Source organism: Carassius auratus, chromosome 8, assembly GCF_003368295.1.
Source record: "Carassius auratus strain Wakin chromosome 8, ASM336829v1, whole genome shotgun sequence".
Taxonomy (NCBI): domain Eukaryota; kingdom Metazoa; phylum Chordata; class Actinopteri; order Cypriniformes; family Cyprinidae; genus Carassius; species Carassius auratus.
This window is the reverse complement of record NC_039250.1, coordinates 27,016,609-27,037,194: the sequence shown is the minus strand read 5'-3', so window position 1 is coordinate 27,037,194 and position 20,586 is coordinate 27,016,609. Positions and strand designations below refer to the sequence as shown.

Sequence of the window (20,586 nt, the reverse complement as noted above, 5' to 3'; positions counted from 1 at the left end):
GGTACATATGTTGTTGAACATGTATGCTTGGTCATATGGGTTAATAAATCATGTGTTTTGTTGTTGTTGTTTGATCATTTTTAATAAATAATGGGATGACCCACTTTACCAGACCAAGGCATGCCCACCATAAAAGAAATGAAATTTTTGATCTCAGAATGTTTATTGGTATTAATGGTAATCAAACTCAAATATTAAAGGTGGACCTTGAGGTTAACTAAAATAATAAAGCAAAGAAAAGAAGTATAACAACAAAAACATTTAGGAATATAAATGACATTTTACAAAAAGTGGCTCACTTTGTTCCTCTAATGAAAAGTTAACCACTATTGTGGTTTTAATGCTAGCTTGTGCTTATTTGTGCAAAATACAGGAAATGCGTCATTAACTGTAGGTAGACAAGTACTCAAGTACCGATACCACAGGTGTTGTTATTATTTCCTACTTGACAAAAGCAAAAAAGATTCAGTGATCAATGAAGAACAATGATAAAAACTTTAAGGATCTTGTAGAAGTTTGACTCTAAACAGACAACAGAACTTTGTGATTATTGTGTTTGTTTTATTTTTTCTTAAAGTTTCAATTGCTGGAGCTCAAACAGTGAAAATGGATTCACTAACTGTAGAGGAACTTTCTTGCCCTGTGTGTCTTGAAATCTTTAAGGATCCTCTTCAATTATCATGCAATCACAATGTCTGTAAAGAGTGTCTGCAACAGCTGTGGAGAACCAAGGAAACTCGGGAGTGTCCTGTCTGCGGGGGAACATCCTCAAAAAATCCTTCCTGTAATCTTGTGTTAAAAAACTTGTGCAAGTCATTCCTGAAGGAGAGAAATAAGAGGTGTTTAGCAGGATCTGAAGAGATCTGCAGTTTACATGGTAAGAAACTCAAACTCGTCTGTCTGGAGGACAAACAGCCTGTGTGTTCAGTGTGCAGAAATACACAGAAATATGCCAATCAAACGTTCAGACCCATCAGTGAAGTTGTTCCATCATGTAAGGTAAGACAGGTTTACATGAGGATAAGTATAACTTATATTACAGAAAGAGTGTCTTATGGATTTTCACTTTGAATTTCAGGAGGAGCTCAATGCAGCACTGAAGTCCTTACAAGAGAAACTTAAACAGAAAGAAAACCTTAAAAGAGAGTTTGAGAAAACAGTTCAACATATCAGGGTGAGGATTAATTCTACTGACACATTAAATCATTAAATTACTAAATTACTAAATATTGAATAGTTCAATTCAATTCAATTCAAGTTTATTTGTATAGCGCTCTTTACAATACAAATCGTTACAAAGCAACTTTACAGAAAATTACGTTTCTACAATATTTAGTAGTAGCTTATGGTGGTGACTGTCAGTTTGTGCACGTTTGACAGGATTTTAAAATTAATACAAGCTGTAGTCTGCCAGACGATGAACATTATTAATATGATTCATTAATAATTATTATATGATTCAGTTGTACACTTGATTCAGTTGTACACTTGTAGCAATATTTGTTAGTTCTGTTTGTTGATTCAGGGTTAGCATCATCTGAGGTCCTCTGATGGTCAGCATCATCTCTTCTCAGGTGTTCTGGTTCCAGACTGGAGCTTGTGTAAATCCTAGTTACATGGCAAAACATAGAAACAAATAGAGACATTGGCATAGCTGCTTATCCAACAAAGTAAAATTAGTTTAACCAAAGCTAATGAATAAGTATGCACATTTGATCAGATGCAGCTACACTCTAGAGATATCTTTAAGAGATACATTTATTTGAATGCTTGGCGAAAGAGATGCATTTTTAATCTAGATTTAAACAGAGAGAGTGTGTCTGAACCCTGAACATTATCAGGAAGGCTATTCCGGAGTTTGGGAGCCAAATGTGAGAAAGCTCTACCTCCTTTAGTGGACTTTGCTATCCTAGGAACTACCAAAAGTCCAGCGTTTTGTGACCTTAGGGAGCGTGATGGATTGTAACGTGGTAGAAGTCCTTATGAAAGGAAAATATATTTACAAATATATTTTTTAAAATATATTGTGATATATTGTAATATATTATTTTCCCTTTTTATTTTCTCATATTTTATATATTTGAACACATTTAATAATATATTGATGATACATATATTATATAATATATTGCAAAAAATACAAATGATTGCCGCTTTCAATATATTGCAATATATTGGAAAAAATAAATATATATAAGAATATATGCCTAATATATTACATGATATTTTCCAATATACTGCAATATATTTTTGTTTCAAAAGGGAGGCTAGTTAGGTACGCAGGAGCTAAACCATTTAGGCCCTTATAGGTAATTAATGATAATTTGTAACTGATATGGAACTTACTGGAACTGGAATAGGTAGCCAGTGCTGAGACTGTAAAATTGGGGTAATGATTATATTTTCTTGACCTCGTAAGGACTCTAGCTGCTGCATTTTGGACTACCTCTAGCTTGTTTATTGAAGATGCAGGGCAACCACCTACAAGTGCATTACACTAGTCCAGTCTAGAGGTCATCTGCATCAGAAACAGATAACATGTTTCGTAGCTTGGCAATGTTTCTAAGATGGAAGAATGCAGTTTTTGTAACATGGGAAATATGATTTTCAAAAGACAAATTGCGGTCTAATATAACAACCAGATTTTTGACTGTAGAGGAAGTAACAGTACATCCGTCTAGTTGCAGATTGTAATCTACAAGATTCTGTTTAGTGTTTTTTGGTCCAATAATTAATTATCTTATCCGAATTTAATTGGAGAAAATTATTTGTCATCCAATATTTTACATTTTTAACATACTCTGTTAGCTTAGATAATTTAGAAGTTTCATCTGGTCTCGTTGAGATACATAGCTGAGTATCATCAGCATAACAGTGGAAACTAATTCCGTATTTTCTAATAATATTACCAAGGGGCAACATGTATATTGAAAATACAAGGGGACCTAGGACGGATCCTTATGGCATTCCATATTTTACTGATGATAAATGAGAGGACACCCCATTTAAGTAAACAAAATGGTAGTGATCGGACAGGTAGGATCTAAACCATCTTAGAGCCTGCCCTTGAATACCTGTATAGTTTTGTATTCGATCTATGAGTATGTCATGATCTATGGTGTCGAACGCAGCACTAAGATCAAGTAAGACTAGAAATGAGATGCAGCCTTGATCTGACGCAAGAAGCAGGTCATTTGTAATTTTAACAAGTGCAGTTTCTGTGCTATGGTGGGGCCTGAAACCTGACTGAAATTCTTCATACAGATCATTTTTGTGCAGGAAGGAGCTCAACTGAGCAGACACAACTTTTTCTAAAATTTTAGACATAAATAGAAGATTTGAAATAGGCCTGTCATTTGCCTGTACACTAGGATCTAGTTTTGGTTTCTTAATAAGAGGCTTAATAACCACCAGCTTGAATGGTTTTGGGATGTGACCTAAAGATAACGACGAGTTAATGATATTGAGAAGCGGTTCTTCGGCTACAGTTAACAACTCTTCAGTAATTTAGTGGGTACAGGATCTAATAAACATGTTGTTGGTTTAGATACAGTGATAAGTTTATTTAGTTCTTCCTGTCCTATGGTTGTAAAGCACCGCAGTTTATCTTTGGATGCGATGGATGAAACTGAAGTGTTAGACGCTGTAGAATCTACATTCGCTATTGTATTTCTAATGTTATCTATTTTTAGTGAAGAAATTCATAAAGTCATTACTATTAAACGTTGGTGGCATATTTGAATCAGGTGGCGTCTGGCAATTTGTTAATTTAGCCACTGTGCTAAATAAAAACCTTGGATTGTTTTGGTTATTTTCTATGAGTTTGTGTATATGCTCTGCCCTAGCAGTTTTTAGAGCCTGTCTATAGCTGGACATACTGTTTTTCCATGCAATTCTAAAAACTTCCAAGTTAGTTTTTCTCCATTTGCGTTCAAGACTATGAGTTACTTTCTTGAGAGAGTGAGTATTACTGTTATACCATGGCACAGTACATTTTTCTCTAACCTTTTTCAGTTTGATAGGGGCAACAGCTTTTAATGTATTAGAGAAAATAGTGCCCATGTTGTCAGTCATTTTGTCTAATTCATGTGTATTTTTGGGTACAAATAGCAGTTGAGATAGATCAGGCAGGTTATTTGCGAATCTTTCTTTGGTGGCTGGAACAATAGTTCTGCCCAGACGGTATCGCTGAGACATATAGTTAATATCAGTGATATGCAACATGCACGATACAAGGAAATGGTCTGTAATATCATCACTTTGAGGTACAATATCTATAGCAGTAAGATCGATTCCATGACATATAATTAAATCTAGTGTATGATTAAAATGATGAGTGGGCCCGGTGACATTTTGCTTGACTCCAAAGGAGTTTATTAGGTCAGTAAACGCAAGTCCTAATGCATCATTTGTATTATCAACGTGAATATTAAAATCTCCCATGATTAGCACCTTGTCAACTGTAACTAGAAGGTCTGAGAGGAAATCTACAATTTTTTTTTAAGAATTCTGTATACGGCCCTGGTGGTCTATACAAAGTAGCCAGAGCAAGAGATACATTAGATTTCTTTTGCACATCTGACAGTGTAACATTAAGAAGAAGTATTTCGAATAAGTTAAACCTGTATCCTGTTTTCTGGGTAACATTGAGAATATCACTATATATTGTTGCAACACCTCCGCCACGACCAGTCTGACGGGGCTCATGCTTATAACAGTAGTTTGGTGGAGTAGACTCATTTAGACCAAAATAATAATTTGGTTTTAGCCAGGTTTCAGTCAAGCATAGTACATCAAAACTATTATCTGTGATCATTTCATTTACAATAACAGCTTAGGGTGTGAGTGATCTAATTTTTATGAGCCCAAACTTTAAAAATTGTTTTTGTTCATTTACTGTACATGTTTCTGGTTTAATCACGATAAGATTTTTTCTAGATCCTACATTATATTTATATTTCGACATCACTATTCAGGGAACAGACACAGTCTTAATAGTTTTTACAGCACAAGTACTTTTATCATTTAAGCGGGTGGAACAAAACTCATCATAATAGTTATTTGAGAATTGTCTTACTAGTCACATGGAGCGAAGTGTCCTGGAGATGTTGTCAGAGAGCAGCCCCGCTCCGATTCTGCTGGGGTGCAATCCATCAGCGCGAAACAGCCTAGGATGCCCCCAGAAAAGATTCCAGTTATTGACAAATAGCAGTTTCTGTTCTTTACACCATGACAACAACCATTCATCCATCCGCTGAATGGTCATCATCTTCCGCTTAATCCGGGGCCGGGTCGCGGGGGCAACAGTCTAAGCAGAGACGCCCAGACTTCCCTCTCCCTAGCCACTTCTTCCAGCTCTTCCGGGGGGACCCCGAGGCGTTCCCAGGCCAGCCGGGAGACATAGTCCCTCCAGCGTGTCCTAGGTCTTCCCCGGGGCCTCCTCCCGGTGAGACGTGCCTGTAACACCTCCCTGGGAAGGCGTCCAGGAGGCATCCGAAATAGATGCCCGAGCCACCTCAGCTGGCTCCTCTCGATGTGGAGGAGCAACGGCTCTACTCTGAGCTCCTCCCGAGTGACCGAGCTTCTCACCCTATCTCTAAGGGAGCGCCCAGCCACCCGACGGAGAAAGCTCATTTCGGCCGCCTGTATCCGGGATCTTGACCCACAGCTCACGAACAACCATTAATTTAAAGCAAAAAGTCTGCTTCCCCACGGCCTCGAGCTCACAATGTGTCCCCACCTGCAATCAAAGGTGGACATTCATCCACCATTAAAGCAAGCAACAATGAGTACAGCGAAGTGTCCTGGAGATGTTGTCAGAGAGCAGCCCCGCTCCGATTCTGCTGGGGTGCAATCCATCAGCGCGAAACAGCCTAGGATGCCCCCAGAAAAGATTCCAGTTATTGACAAATAGCAGTTTCTGTTCTTTACACCATGACACATTACCACAAATGTGTGTGGTAATGTGTGTGAATATAGTATTAGCAATGTAAGTGCGTTTAGCAACAACCACGCTTGCTGATGCTAATGGGCTATAAGCTAATAGCTGACCCGGGAGATCAAAATAAAACTAATGATAGCGAGGTGCTCTGATTGTTTTTGTTGTAGAATACAATAGAGGATATATTCACACGTTATATAAACGGAAACGATGGTGTATAAAAATTATTTTTAAGTTAAAAATAGTCGATAAAAAGAATATAGTGACGGAGCTCAAACGCAGTACAGACACCAACAACAAACAGGAAGTGACGCGCCATATAATAGAACAGCTTAATTTTTGTCAGACATAATTACATGTTCCTTTAACGACTGTAACACTGTAAACATATATATCTCTTTTAAACCTTAGCATTCTCTATTATAATTGTATTTATTTTTTTATTATATAAAAAACACTTGACCCTCTAACACTTGCACTCTATTCGTTTTCTAACTGCTTGTTTTCTTTAACAACAAAAAAGCCTCTAACTCTAGCTTTCTCTTTTCTCTCACTTTTTCTATAATATTTTGAAAGTCTCTTGACTCCTCACATTCAGTTATGAATTACACGCACATGAATGATAAATGATAGTATTTTTTTTTTTTTCAAAATGGCTAAATTTGATAAAGTTGAGTAGTTGCATCACTGCATTAATTGATCGACCTGGGTATAAGCACAGTGAAACACATAAAAACAAGAAAAGACTGAATTGACCAATAATGTCTCAAGGATCATACTGTAGGTCCACAATTCTCAAATGTCTGATTAATATGGAAAATGTGCCTTTTCATGCAGACATGGTTGCCACATTTTCGAAAGTTTGTTTTAAAACGATATTAATGACTTTTACAATATTACTTCAGAAAGTTAAAGTTGTAGTTAACTATCTAACATTTAGCAACTCATTCTTCATGCTGCTACAGAATTAGTTTAATCTTTGAGATGAACTGAATGTGATTTGATTTCAGTCTCAAGCGGAATACACAGAGCATCAGATTAAAGAGCAGTTTAAGAAGCTTCGTCAGTTTCTTAGAGATGAAGAAACATCTACAATTATTGCACTGAGGGAGGAAGAGGACCAGAAGAAGCAGAACATGAAAGAAAAGCTGGATGACATGAACAGACAAATCTCAGCTCTTTCACACACTATCAGAGATTTGGAGGAGACAATGAAGACTAATGACGTCTGCTTTCTAAAGGTCTGAATTCAGATCATTCATTGACTGATTCATTGATGAATGATGGACTTGTTGATGATAAATTGTATGTTTGTTCTGCAGAAGTTTCCAGTCACGATGGAAAGGTGAGTGATCTGCTGGTGTTTTCTCTGCTTCTTAAGCCAAAGCCACTCCAGTTCTGACCTATGAATCTTCTTCCAGAGTCCAGATCTCACAGCCAGATCCACAGATGCCTTCTGGAGTTTTAATTGATCTGCCCCGTTACTTGGGCAACCTGCCATACAGAGTCTGGAAGAAAATGCTGAACTCTGTCCAAAAGAGTGAGTCTGGAAGCAATCTGTCCTGTTGCACACACACTGGAAATGATGCATGGGGGGAGACTGAAAGAATTAGCATTGATTTTTGCACAGTGAGAGGAAGATGTCTGATGTCGAATTGACATAATTCATAATAATCTGTGTACACTTCACTCTTTATCATTGTATGAGCATCATAATAAAAGCACCTGTTGGTTTTGTCTTATCAGCTCCAGTGACTCTGGATCCAAACACGGCTCATCCACATCTCATCCTGTCTAATGATCTGACGCGTGTCAGATACATTTGGGACGAACAACAGCTCCCTGATAATCAAGAGAGATTTGATATCTGTGAGTGTGTTCTGGGTTCAGAGGGTTTTAACTCAGGAATGCACTTCTGGGAAGTGGAGGTTGAAGAGAGTGAATGCTGGAGTCTTGGAGTAACTACAGCATTAAACCAAAGGAAAGGACGTGATTTCTGTAACTCGAATGTCTGGTGTGTGCAGTATGATCCATACAAACTGCTTGGGCCTGGTTTTCCTGTTAAACAGGAGCTTAAGTGTGTGAGAGTTGATCTGGACTATGACAGAGGAACAGTATCATTCTCTGATCCTGTAACTTACACACATATACACACATTCACAACCACCTTCCCTGACGTCATCTTTCCATTTTTCTGTAATCTTGATGAAGTTAAGTGTCTGAGGATTTTACCAGTTAAACTGTAAAAACAATCACTGAATCACTTAATAAATTTAAATGCATTTACTTGTGCCATCTTACATATTTACTATGTTAAAGTCTGAATTTTGCGAAAATTAATCTCAACATATTTTACAAAAGCGAGCGAGGAACAGTTATGTTGCCCTTTTCACAGCCTCTCACTGAGTGAAGACACTTCAATTTCTCAAACAATCCAATGTCTTACAACCAAGCTTTTTCTTCCTTTCTTATATTTGCTCTCTCTGCATCAGCTCATTCGTTGTGTTGATGGGGCACAGGTGTGACCACTCAGCCCGTGATGAGCAGGTGCAGGTGTGACTGCTCAGTTTTTAGGGTGACGCTAATGAGAGCTCGGGACACGTGTCCCTCTCCACCGCGGCGTACCTTTGTTCCGCTGGGGTCAGCTTTCGGCTTATGTATATCACCGGGTGTTCCTCACCGTCGTGGCCCCAACCTGGTGTAGGATGAGTCCATCTGCAACAGGAAGGGGCAGTTGAAGTCAGGGGCTCAAAGGTGACGCTTCCGTCTCGGGGGACCACGGGACCTTCTCCGGCTGCCCCTTCCTGGTCAGGTCTGTCAGGGGAGAAGCTAAGGAGGAGAAGTTAGGGATAAAGCAGCGGTAGTACCCTGCCAACCCCAAAAAGGCTCATCCCTGCATCTTGGAGGTGGTCAGCGGCGTGGGGAGGATAGCTGCCACCTTCTCTTGTGGTCTAATGAGTCCGCAACCCACCTGGTACCCCAGGTACTTAGCGTCGGCGAGGGCCAGATGACACTTCCGAGGGTTGGCGGTCAGGCCAGCCTGGCGTAGTTCCAACAGCACCCTCTGCAACCCCTCGACATTGTCCCTCCAAGTCTCTGAATAAATGACGTCGTCGAGGTAGGCCGCCATATATGCTTCGTGCAGCCGGAGGAGGACATCCATCAAATGTTGGAAAGTTGCCCGGGCCCCATGTAGGCCGAAGGGAAGGACCCGGTACTGCCTGTAGCCACTTGGGGTAGAGAATGAGATGAACCGGACCCTTCCCAAATGGTCCAACAACTCATCGACACAGGGTATTGTGTAGCAGTCAAATTCAGAGACTTCGTTAAGGTGGCGGAAGGCGTTACAGAAGCAGAGGGTGCCGTCGGGCTTTGGAACCATGACGATGAAGCTGGACCATGGGCTGCATGATGGTTCAATTACCCCTAAGCTCAGTATTTCCTGTACCTCTTCCTCGATGGCGGGTCGCCGAGCCTCCGGGACACGGTAGGGCCACTGCCGGACAATGGTCCCCGGTGATGTGCGGACATCATGCGCCAAGATGTGGGTCCGCCCAGGCTGGAGGGAGAACTCATCCAGAAACTGATTTTCCAGGTGTTGCAGCTCCGACTTCTGGGCGGCGGAGAGTTGGGGGATCCATATCAACAACCACGGGAGTCAAGCTGGTGTAGGCAGAGAGCTGGGGCACAGTCCCGACCCAGCGCTCCAGAAGATTGATGTGGTAGAGCTGATCTGCTTTCCTTTTGCCTGGTTGCCGCACACTGTACGTAACGGGCCAATCTTTTCGGTGACAGTGTACAGTCCCTGCCAGGTGGCTACGAACTTGTAGGCAGCTGTGGGAACCAGAACGTGGTCTCCTCGCTGGAACTCCCGTGGTTGGGCTGCCCGGTTGTAGTGACACTGCTGCGCTTGTTGTGCCTTGACGAGGTGTTCCTGGACGATGGGCATGACTTGGTCGATCTGCTCCTGCATCTTACGCACGTGTTCCATGGGCAACGTCAAGCAGACCGCGGAGTTGTCGGCCGAAGAGCAGCTCAAATGGCGTAAAGCTGGTGGAGGCCTGAGGGATCTCTCGGATACCGAAGACAGTGTTGTGCCTGAACGCGTTCATTGAACGATAGTTCATGAACTCGTTCATATTTTGGGCGAACGTGAACTGAACGTGCTTTATTAATGCCTGATGAACGTTACTGTCAACTCGTTCATTCAAAACCCGGCTAAAACACACCGTAAACGGGTCTTAATATGTAGCGGAAAAACACCCAATCTGGCAACACCAGCCACCAGTGTCCCACCGCCGTCCGCCGCATGCGTGACGCCTCATCAAACCTCACCGACCTTGTCATAAACATCATAAAATTATTTTAAATGATCATACACCTTCTTGCTACATGCTGCTGTTGCCTCCGTGCTTTAAAAAAAAAAAAAAGCATGGAGGCGACAGCAGCATGTAGCAAGAAGGCGTATGATCATTTAAAATAATTTTATGATGTTTATGACAAGGTCGGTGAGAATGGGAGACAAAGCATTAAAGTAACAAGGGGGAAATGCTGTCCCCTCAATGCTAATGTAAACCCTGGTTGGATAAGGATTCAAAATTGGATATGAAGATATTGTCATTGTTAAAACTGATAAAATAATTGCTGTCTGTGATTCTATATGGGCTGTTGCAATAATTTTGAAAAATAATAGCTCACAGCAACATATGGAAAAAAAGAACTATGAACTATGTTCATCTTTGGAACTGTGTGAACTTAGTTCAAAATTTTGTAGTTTGAACGATGAACTGAACTAGTTCATTTTAAAATTTGTGAATTGAACTTTGAACTAGTTCATGTAGAAAGTGAACTTTCCCAACACTGACCGAAGAGCAGTGTGGGTCCTTGCTCTCCCGTGCGCAGTGGGGCTGGCGGTCACACACTGCTCTCTGTAGAAACACATAGAGTAAGGAATTAGCCAAGTCTTGTAGAGACATCGCTCACCTCTGCGTTCGTTTGCTGGGTTTAAATAACCAGAGCTTGATGGGGTGCAGGTGTGGCCTCTCAGCCTGTGATGAGCAGGTACAGGTGTGACTGCTCAATTTCCACGGCGATGCTGACGAGATCAATATATCTGTGAAACTTGTGTTAACACATGTAAGATAGATTTTTGTTGTTTATTGGGTTAAATAGAGAAAATAAAGTATAAGTGCCATCTAGTGTATATGTTGTGTGAATTACAAGTATATAATATTCACCACTGTTTTCATAAAAATATATATAAAAATCAAATGTATTTACCCATTAGGCACAGCCAGACTTTTTGCATTTAATGATGTATATACTAATTTAAATGTTTTTGTAATTAAAAAATAATAATATATTATTGAGAGATTAATATTTTATTTTCACATAATTTTTTCTACTGAAACTGATCTGTTATGCACTAAAAATGTTTCAATGTAGATTACCCTGTTTACCCTATGTATTAAATTATTTCATTATGTATTTTACAATTTAGATGTTTCTACATTTATTCACTTTTGATTAATTTGGTCCTCAATATATAGGTTTTTCTGTAAAATATTTTATGACATTGAATTCAACTATTAGAATTAAGAAGTGAAATAATAATATCTTATTTGAAAAAGATAATAATTTATATAGCATAATCTAATACTTTATCATGTATTATGTATTAAGATCTGCTATATGTATCCCCAACTTCTGTTTGACTTCTTGCTAAAGCATTGTATTTAATTTTTTTTATTCTGATAATTATTAGTTTTATAAAAACTAATCTTATTCACGGCAAGGGCTTTACATATTTTACACTTGTCACCTTATGAATTTTTGCTGATCAAATTGTTATCCGATTGGATATAACTGTTCCAGTTACACTTGGCCACGTAAATGTGTTTCTGCAAAACGAATATAAATATGATCTCAAACACACATTTAAAAAGAGTGGCTCACTTTACCTGCATTTACTCTAAAAAAAGTTCTGCACTCTTGTGGCCTTCATGCCCAATTGGGCCAAATGCAGGAAATACGTCATATACTCTATATAGACAAGTGCTCAATTGCAAAGAGAACAGGGTGAGGTTATTTTTTTTTTATAAATTTTTTTTTCTAATATTTCGATTCCTGAAGCACAGACAGTGCAAATGGATTCACAAACTGTAAAGGAACTTTCTTGCCCTATGTGTCTTGAAATCTTTAAGGATCCTCTTCAATTATCATGCAATCATAATGTCTGTAAAGAGTGTCTGCAACAGATGTGGAGAACCAAGGAAACTCGGGAGTGTCCTGTCTGCGGGGGAACATCCTCAAAAAATCCTTCCTGTAATCTTGTGTTAAAAAACTTGTGCAAGTCATTCCTGAAGGAGAGAAATAAGAGGTGTTTAGCAGGGTCTGAAGAGATCTGCAGTTTACATGGTAAGAAACTCAAACTCGTCTGTCTGGAGGACAAACAGCCGGTGTGTTCAGTGTGCAGCCAGAAATATGCCAACCAAACGTTCAGACCCATCAGTGAAGTTGTCCCATCATATAAGGTAAGACAGGTTTACATGAGGATAAGTATTACTTATATTACAGAAAGAGTGTCTTATAGATTTTCACTTTAAATTTCAGGAGGAGCTCAATGCAGCACTGAAGTCCTTTCAAGAGAAACTTAAACAGAAAGAAAACCTTAAAAGAGAGTTTGAGAAAACAGTTCAACATATCAGGGTGAGGATTGATTCTACTGACACATTTCAAGACTAAATAATGAACAGTTTAATTTATTTGTCAGAAGAAAAAATAATTTAAATAAAAAATATTCAAAATACACCAAATATTTTTATTTGGTGTATTTTTTATTATTCTCTGGTTGTAAGTGGCTTTGGATAAAAGTGTCTGCTAAATGAATAAATGTAAATGTAAACATGTAGGACTAGATAAAAGGAAACATATTAGGCTAAAGGGGGTCAGGAAATTTAGAGAGTTGAAATAGAAGCTATTTTTGTGAAACTATAAGAATTGAAATTATGATATGATTAGCAGAGGCAACATAACTTTTTTTTTATTTTTGTATTTTACTTATTATTAGTGGTGCTTGCCATAGGCAAATATTATTATTATTTTACGGGGGTTTGGAGTCTGTATGGGTTTGTTCTACCTCATTTAGGGGTGGGTGATATAATAAAAATTTACCACATTTTATTTTAGAAAGATCAAGATTTTATCCAGATTTTTTCTCATGTTGGTTTTTCTATTTTGCAAGCTGTTTGAGCATCACAGCCAAACTAATTTCCCTTTTATAAAGCCTTTTAAGGTAACAAAATATGAAAAAGTGTGGCAGATATTTAGGCCAAAGTGCATGGGTAAAGATAAAAATCTTTGTCATTATTTTATCTTTGTTATTAAAAAAATAGAACAAATATACAAATTAAAAAAACAGATATTATACAAATAAAGTTACAAATTATTACAAATTGCAAATTATTTTCAGGTACAAGAGATGTATTTAGCAGGAGCATTAAAAACATTGAATGAACAAATATAAAAATAAAACACTACACTGATTCCTATTAAAGCAACTGAATTAAAGTTTTTCAGGCAAGAGTATTGAGTGATTTTTCTCTGTGTGTTTGGTGTTTTATTAACATTAAAGGAATAATTCACCTAAAAATTTAAATATTGAAGAAAAAAATCTGAATGAGTTTCCTTCTTCTGCTAAACATAAACACTATTTTGAAGAAGGTGGAAAACCAAACAGTTGCTGGTTCACAGTGACTTCCAGAGTATTTTTCCCCCTACTATCATAAGTTATAAGTTAATGTGGACCAGCAACTGGTTATCAGCTTCTTCAAATAATCTTCTTTGTGTGCAGCACAAGAAAGAAATTAATATACTGAAGGTTTGGGACAACATGTGAGTGAATAAACAATGACAGAAATTACATTTTAGGATGAATTATCCCTTTTATTACAGTCGTCAGCATGTCGACTGTTTATTTCAGTTGTTTATTTCAGTACATGTATCCGTTTATTTCAGTTTTTTACTTTCACTGTAGACATATCCAACTGAGTCTATACATAAACCATGTGTTTTGACAGTATTAGCACAAAACATAACTTAGTAATCAGGTACAGTTTGAAGGGCTTTTTCGTTTTCGTGCTGCGCTTTGATGGTGCTCAGAAAGACCGCACGTCTGAATTAAAGCAGATGCAAAAAAAAAAAAAAACTGAATTTGTCCCGCTGAGTTAACTCTGATGTTAATGTATGTCACAGTATATTGATTCCGCTGGGCCAGAACTGCAGCTGATAGAATATGTGCAGCAGCACAATGCAACAATATTTCTTCGAAAGCAGATAGTGGAGACAATTTTAATGTCCACAACCAAAAATATTATCATCCTATCCTCAGCAGAAATTGAGGACAGGGGGCAGACCGGACCGCTAGGGCACTTTAGCGTTGGACCTCAAAGTCGCAGGGGCTAAGACCACCTAAAATTACATTTATTTGAAAGCAATTGTGAGAGCACTATTATGAGTAAATTAGTCCTGCCTGTCTGTGCAGTGTCCCTCTACTTATACTGAAGCTGTGGATTTTGATTACTTCAAAACACAAATAAATTTTCGCTATAACTTTTCTGTTTCCAAGCATTTTATTGAAAAATCAGGGCAGCGTGTGTGTGATCCGTTATGTGTCTGTATGTGAGTGCGTGCACTCCTTGTAAGTAAAACTTGTTTAGAACGGCTTACGTCATTCATTTTGCTATTGATTGAGCAGTAATGGAGCCCTCTTAGAGCGAGCGGAAACCAGAATCCTCTGACTTTCAGACAAAACCTGTTTCAGTCAAAATCAGGCTGTTCAGCTCTCGATGCACTTCGATCCCATACGCTGCTTTGGGTGGCAAATGGGGTGGCAAAACTAATTTTCCCTTGTGGATACGCCACTGCTTTAAAGCTCTGCCAGGTAAACATTTCATTAGTGTTCTTTTCTCACATGATGCACTTTTTCTGAGCACGTACGACCAAAGCACGTGCACTGTCAAACAGCGCCAAACTGGATTTTTGTTGGGTCAGACCCATCTGCTAGCGATGGAAAAATATACACAAAACAATCACCATTTACATTTTAATTTATCATCAGAGGGACAGATCATTTCTCAAGGGAGGCAGGACTTATCCTAGGGGAGGCACTGCCTCCCCCTAGACACGCCCCTGTTACCAGCACTCATAACATCAGCACAGAATCAGTTCAGAATCAATCTCTAAAGCCCCTTTCACACTGCCATTCCGGCAAATACAGGGGTAAAGTGTTCCTGTAATTGTTCCCTGGTGGCTAGATTTGGCACTTTCACACTGCCAGTGATGACCTGGTATATGTGCGTGCTTTCACACACAGCCCTTGAAGATCCCGTAACGACACGTGACATCAGCGCGTGATGTGTAATGTACGAGTTGACAACGCTTGGCACGTTATACTTTAACTGAAGCAAGCAAACGATCTCGGCGTCAGCGCGGAAAGTGAGGAACTAACTGATCTCTGCTTCATTACAGTTTGCACATATTTTTTCGTCGCGAATGTTGATCTTCCTTCAAAACAGCCGGTAAAAGAATCGCGCGATAACGCGCGTCATCACTTCGTTACGGAATTAGATCTGGCTTTTGTTCACACAGCACTCGTTCCGGATCGATTACCGCAATGTTATTAGGTCCCCGACCCGGGTTCAATTCGGTAATCAATTCCGGGACGTGGTTGCTTTCACACAGAAGGCGACCAGGCAATGTTACGGGAATATTGCGGGTCCGACGTGCAGTGTGAAAGGGGCTTAAATGAACCAGTTTGGTACAGACGCGCTGTGTGTCAGCAGTGGCAGTATGGCGATTTTTGTTCACTTATAGTAAAGTGCTTCTTTTGATCGAGCATCTGCCTGAAATTTACGTGATGAACAGGTTGTGCATTTATCATATTTTCATCAAATTTAGTATGGAAATTAAAAAAAAAGTTATTTTAAACACTTTTTAAAAGTTAAGGTGCTATACTTACAAAACTGTAATTTTGTGAAGAGAAATATCAGTATTTTCACCCTACAGACACAGACCATCTATTACAATACTGCTTCAGAAAGTTAAAGTTTTAGTTAACTAACTAACATTTAGCAACTCATTCTTCATGCTGCTACAGAATTAGTTTAATCTTTGAGATGAATTGACTGTGGTTTGATTTCAGTCTCAAGCTGAATACACAGAGTATCAGATTAAAGAGCAGTTTAAGAAGCTTCGTCAGTTTCTTAGAGATGAAGAAAAATCTACAATTATTGCACTGAGGGAGGAAGAGGACCAGAAGAAGCAGAACATGAAGGAAAAGCTGGATGACATGAACAGACAAATCTCAGCTCTTTCACACACTATCAGAGATTTGGAGGAGACAATGAAGGCTAATGACATCTGCTTTCTAAAGGTCTGAATTCAGATAATTTGTTGACTGATTCATTGATGATTGATGAACTTGTTGATGATAAATTGTATGTTCGTTCTGCAGAAGTTTCCAGTCACTATGGAAAGGTGTGTGATCTGCTGGTGTTTGTTTTCTCTGCTTCTTAAGCCAAAGCCACTCCAGTTCTGACCCATGAATCTTCTTCCAGAGTCCAGATCTCACAGCCAGATCCACAGATGCCTTCTGGAGTTTTAATTGATCTGCCCCGTTACTTGGGCAACCTGCCATACAGAGTCTGGAAGAAAATGCTGAACTCTGTCCAAAAGAGTGAGTCTGGAAGCAATCTGTCCTGTTGCACACACACTGGAAATGATGCATGGGGGGAGACTGAAAGAATTAGCATTGATTTTTGCACAGTGAGAGGAAGATGTCTGATGTCGAATTGACATAATTCATAATAATCTGTGTACACTTCACTCTTTATCATTATATGAGCATCATAATAAAAGCACCTGTTGGTTTTGTCTTATCAGCTCCAGTGACTCTGGATCCAAACACGGCTCATCCACATCTCATCCTGTCTAATGATCTGACGCGTGTCAGATACATTTGGGACGAACAACAGCTCCCTGATAATCAAGAGAGATTTGATATCTGTGAGTGTGTTCTGGGTTCAGAGGGTTTTAACTCAGGAATGCACTTCTGGGAAGTAGAGGTTGAAGAGAGTGAATGCTGGAGTCTTGGAGTAACTACAGCATTAAACCAAAGGAAAGGACGTGATTTCTGTAACTCGAATGTCTGGTGTGTGCAGTATGATCCATACAAACTGCTTGGGCCTGGTTTTCCTGTTAAACAGGAGCTTAAGTGTGTGAGAGTTGATCTGGACTATGACAGAGGAACAGTATCATTCTCTGATCCTGTAACTTACACACATATACACACATTCACAACCACCTTCCCTGACGTCATCTTTCCATTTTTCTGTAATCTTGATGAAGTTAAGTGTCTGAGGATTTTACCAGTTAAACTGTAAAAACAATCACTGAATCACTTAATAAATTTAAATGCATTTACTTGTGCCATCTTACATATTTACTATGTTAAAGTCTGAATTTTGCGAAAATTAATCTCAACATATTTTACAAAAGCGAGCGAGGAACAGTTATGTTGCCCTTTTCATAGCCTCTCACTGAGTGAAGACACTTCAATTTCTCAAACAATCCAATGTCTTACAACCAAGCTTTTTCTTCCTTTCTTATATTTGCTCTCTCTGCATCAGCTCATTCGTTGTGTTGATGGGGCACAGGTGTGACCACTCAGCCCGTGATGAGCAGGTGCAGGTGTGACTGCTCAGTTTTTAGGGTGACGCTAATGAGAGCTCGGGACACGTGTCCCTCTCCACCGCGGCGTACCTTTGTTCCGCTGGGGTCAGCTTTCGGCTTATGTATATCACCGGGTGTTCCTCACCGTCGTGGCCCCAACCTGGTGTAGGATGAGTCCGTCTGCAACAGGAAGGGGCAGTTGAAGTCAGGGGCTCAAAGGTGACGCTTCCGTCTCGGGGGACCACGGGACCTTCTCCGGCTGCCCCTTCCTGGTCAGGTCTGTCAGGGGAGAAGCTAAGGAGGAGAAGTTAGGGATAAAGCAGTGGTAGTACCCTGCCAACCCCAAAAAGGCTCATCCCTGCATCTTGGAGGTGGTCAGCGGCGTGGGGAGGATAGCTGCCACCTTCTCTTGTGGTCTAATGAGTCCGCAACCCACCTGGTACCCCAGGTACTTAGCGTCGGCGAGGGCCAGATGACACTTCCGAGGGTTGGCGGTCAGGCCAGCCTGGCGTAGTTCCAACAGCACCCTCTGCAACCCCTCGACATTGTCCCTCCAAGTCTCTGAATAAATGACGTCGTCGAGGTAGGCCGCCATATATGCTTTGTGCAGCCGGAGGAGGACATCCATCAAATGTTGGAAAGTTGCCCGGGCCCCATGTAGGCCGAAGGGAAGGACCCGGTACTGCCTGTAGCCACTTGGGGTAGAGAATGAGATGAACCGGACCCTTCCCAAATGGTCCAACAACTCATCGACACAGGGTATTGTGTAGCAGTCAAATTCAGAGACTTCGTTAAGGTGGCGGAAGGCGTTACAGAAGCAGAGGGTTCCGTCTGGCTTTGGAACCATGACGATGAAGCTGGACCATGGGCTGCATGATGGTTCAATTACCCCTAAGCTCAGCATCTCCTGTACCTCTTCCTCGATGGCGTGTCGCCGAGCCTCCGGGACACGGTAGGGCCACTGCCGGACAATGGTCCCCGGTGATGTGCGGACATCATGCGCCAAGATGTGGGTCCGCCCAGGCTGGGGGGAGAACACATCCAGAAACTGAGTGTCCAGGTGTTGCAGCTCCGACTTCTGGGCGGCGGAGAGTTGGGGGATCCATATCAACAACCACGGGAGTCAAGCTGGTGTAGGCAGAGAGCTGGGGCACAGTCCCGACCCAGCGCTCCAGAAGATTGATGTGGTAGAGCTGATCTGCTTTCCTTTTGCCTGGTTGCCGCACACTGTACGTAACGGGCCAATCTTTTCGGTGACAGTGTACAGTCCCTGCCAGGTGGCTACGAACTTGTAGGCAGCTGTGGGAACCAGAACGTGGTCTCCTCGCTGGAACTCCCGTGGTTGGGCTGCCCGGTTGTAGTGACACTGCTGCGCTTGTTGTGCCTTGACGAGGTGTTCCTGGACGATGGGCATGACTTGGTCGATCTGCTCCTGCATCTTACGCACGTGTTCCATGGGCAACGTCAAGCAGACCGCGGAGTTGTCGGCCGAAGAGCAGCTCAAATGGCGTAAAGCTGGTGGAGGCCTGAGGGATCTCTCGGATACCGAAGACAGTGTTGTGCCTGAACGCGTTCATTGAACGATAGTTCATGAACTCGTTCATATTTTGGGCGAACGTGAACTGAACGTGCTTTATTAATGCCTGATGAACGTTACTGTCAACTCGTTCATTCTGGTGTCTGTGAACGGCACGCTCTCTCAGGTTAACTTCGTTCAATAGGGTGCCAGATTTCTATAGAGCCTTTCAGGCGAAAACCCGGCTAAAACACACCGTAAACGGGTCTTAATATGTAGCGGAAAAACACCCAATCTGGCAACACCAGCCACCAGTGTCCCACCGCCGTCCGCCGCATGCGTGACGCCTCATCAAACCTCACCGACCTTGTCATAAACATCATAAAATTATTTTAAATGATCATACACCTTCTTGCTACATGCTGCTGTTGCCTCCGTGCTTTAAAAAAAAAAAAAAGCATGGAGGCGACAGCAGCATGTAGCAAGAAGGCGTATGATCATTTAAAATAATTTTATGATGTTTATGACAAGGTCGGTGAGAATGGGAAACAAAGCATTAAAGTAACAAGGGGGAAATGCTGTCCCCTCAATGCTAATGTAAACCCTGGTTGGATAAGGATTCAAAATTGGATATGAAGATATTGTCATTGTTAAAACTGATAAAATAATTGCTGTCTGTGATTCTATATGGGCTGTTGCAATAATTTTGAAAAATAATAGCTCACAGCAACATATGGAAAAAAAGAACTATGAACTATGTTCATCTTTGGAACTGTGTGAACTTAGTTCAAAATTTTGTAGTTTGAACGATGAACTGAACTAGTTCATTTTAAAATTTGTGAATTGAACTTTGAACTAGTTCATGTAGAAAGTGAACTTTCCCAACACTGACCGAAGAGCAGTGTGGGTCCTTGCTCTCCCGTGCGCAGTGGGGCTGGCGGTCACACACTGCTCTCTGTAGAAACACATAGAGTAAGGAATTAGCCAAGTCTTGTAGAGACATCTTTCACCTCTGCGTTCGTTTGCTGGGTTTAAATAACCAGAGCTTGATGGGGTGCAGGTGTGGCCTCTCAGCCTGTGATGAGCAGGTACAGGTGTGACTGCTCAATTTCCACGGCGATGCTGACGAGATCAATATATCTGTGAAACTTGTGTTAACACATGTAAGATAGATTTTTGTTGTTTATTGGGTTAAATAGAGAAAATAAAGTATAAGTGCCATCTAGTGTATATGTTGTGTGAATTACAAGTAAATAATATTCACCACTGTTTTCATAAAAATATATATAAAAATCAAATGTATTTACCCATTAGGCACAGCCAGACTTTTTGCATTTAATGATGAATATACTAATTTAAATGTTTTTGTAATTAAAAAATAATAATATATTATTGAGAG

General features: G+C 40.4%; 2 protein-coding genes across 2 annotated transcripts; both read left to right on the top strand.

Moving 5' to 3' along the window:
• The first annotated feature begins 455 nt into the window (after positions 1–455).
• Positions 456–8,202, top strand: LOC113107821 (nuclear factor 7, ovary). The gene is made up of 6 exons (XM_026270571.1): positions 456–999; positions 1,079–1,174; positions 6,952–7,182; positions 7,264–7,286; positions 7,363–7,481; positions 7,688–8,202. Exons 1-6 carry the CDS (start codon positions 607–609, stop codon positions 8,185–8,187), a joined length of 1,362 nt encoding a protein of 453 aa, XP_026126356.1. The 5' UTR covers positions 456–606; the 3' UTR covers positions 8,188–8,202.
• Positions 8,203–11,805: 3,603 nt separating this feature from the next.
• LOC113107820 (nuclear factor 7, ovary-like) lies at positions 11,806–19,543 on the top strand. Its single transcript, XM_026270569.1, has 6 exons — positions 11,806–12,474; positions 12,554–12,649; positions 16,143–16,373; positions 16,455–16,477; positions 16,558–16,676; positions 16,883–19,543. Exons 1-6 carry the CDS (start codon positions 12,088–12,090, stop codon positions 17,380–17,382), a joined length of 1,356 nt encoding a protein of 451 aa, XP_026126354.1. The 5' UTR covers positions 11,806–12,087; the 3' UTR covers positions 17,383–19,543.
• Positions 19,544–20,586: the final 1,043 nt, after the last annotated feature.

Excerpts from the sequence above, each read along its gene's own strand:
- LOC113107821 (XM_026270571.1), top strand. The coding sequence starts at position 607 with ATGGATTCACTAACTGTAGAGGAACTTTCTTGCCCTGTGTGTCTTGAA. Across the intron at positions 1,175-6,951 it reads AAACAGTTCAACATATCAGG|TCTCAAGCGGAATACACAGA; the intron begins GTGAGGATTAAT and ends ATTTGATTTCAG. Across the intron at positions 7,287-7,362 it reads TTTCCAGTCACGATGGAAAG|AGTCCAGATCTCACAGCCAG; the intron begins GTGAGTGATCTG and ends ATCTTCTTCCAG.
- LOC113107820 (XM_026270569.1), top strand. The coding sequence starts at position 12,088 with ATGGATTCACAAACTGTAAAGGAACTTTCTTGCCCTATGTGTCTTGAA. Across the intron at positions 12,650-16,142 it reads AAACAGTTCAACATATCAGG|TCTCAAGCTGAATACACAGA; the intron begins GTGAGGATTGAT and ends GTTTGATTTCAG. Across the intron at positions 16,478-16,557 it reads TTTCCAGTCACTATGGAAAG|AGTCCAGATCTCACAGCCAG; the intron begins GTGTGTGATCTG and ends ATCTTCTTCCAG.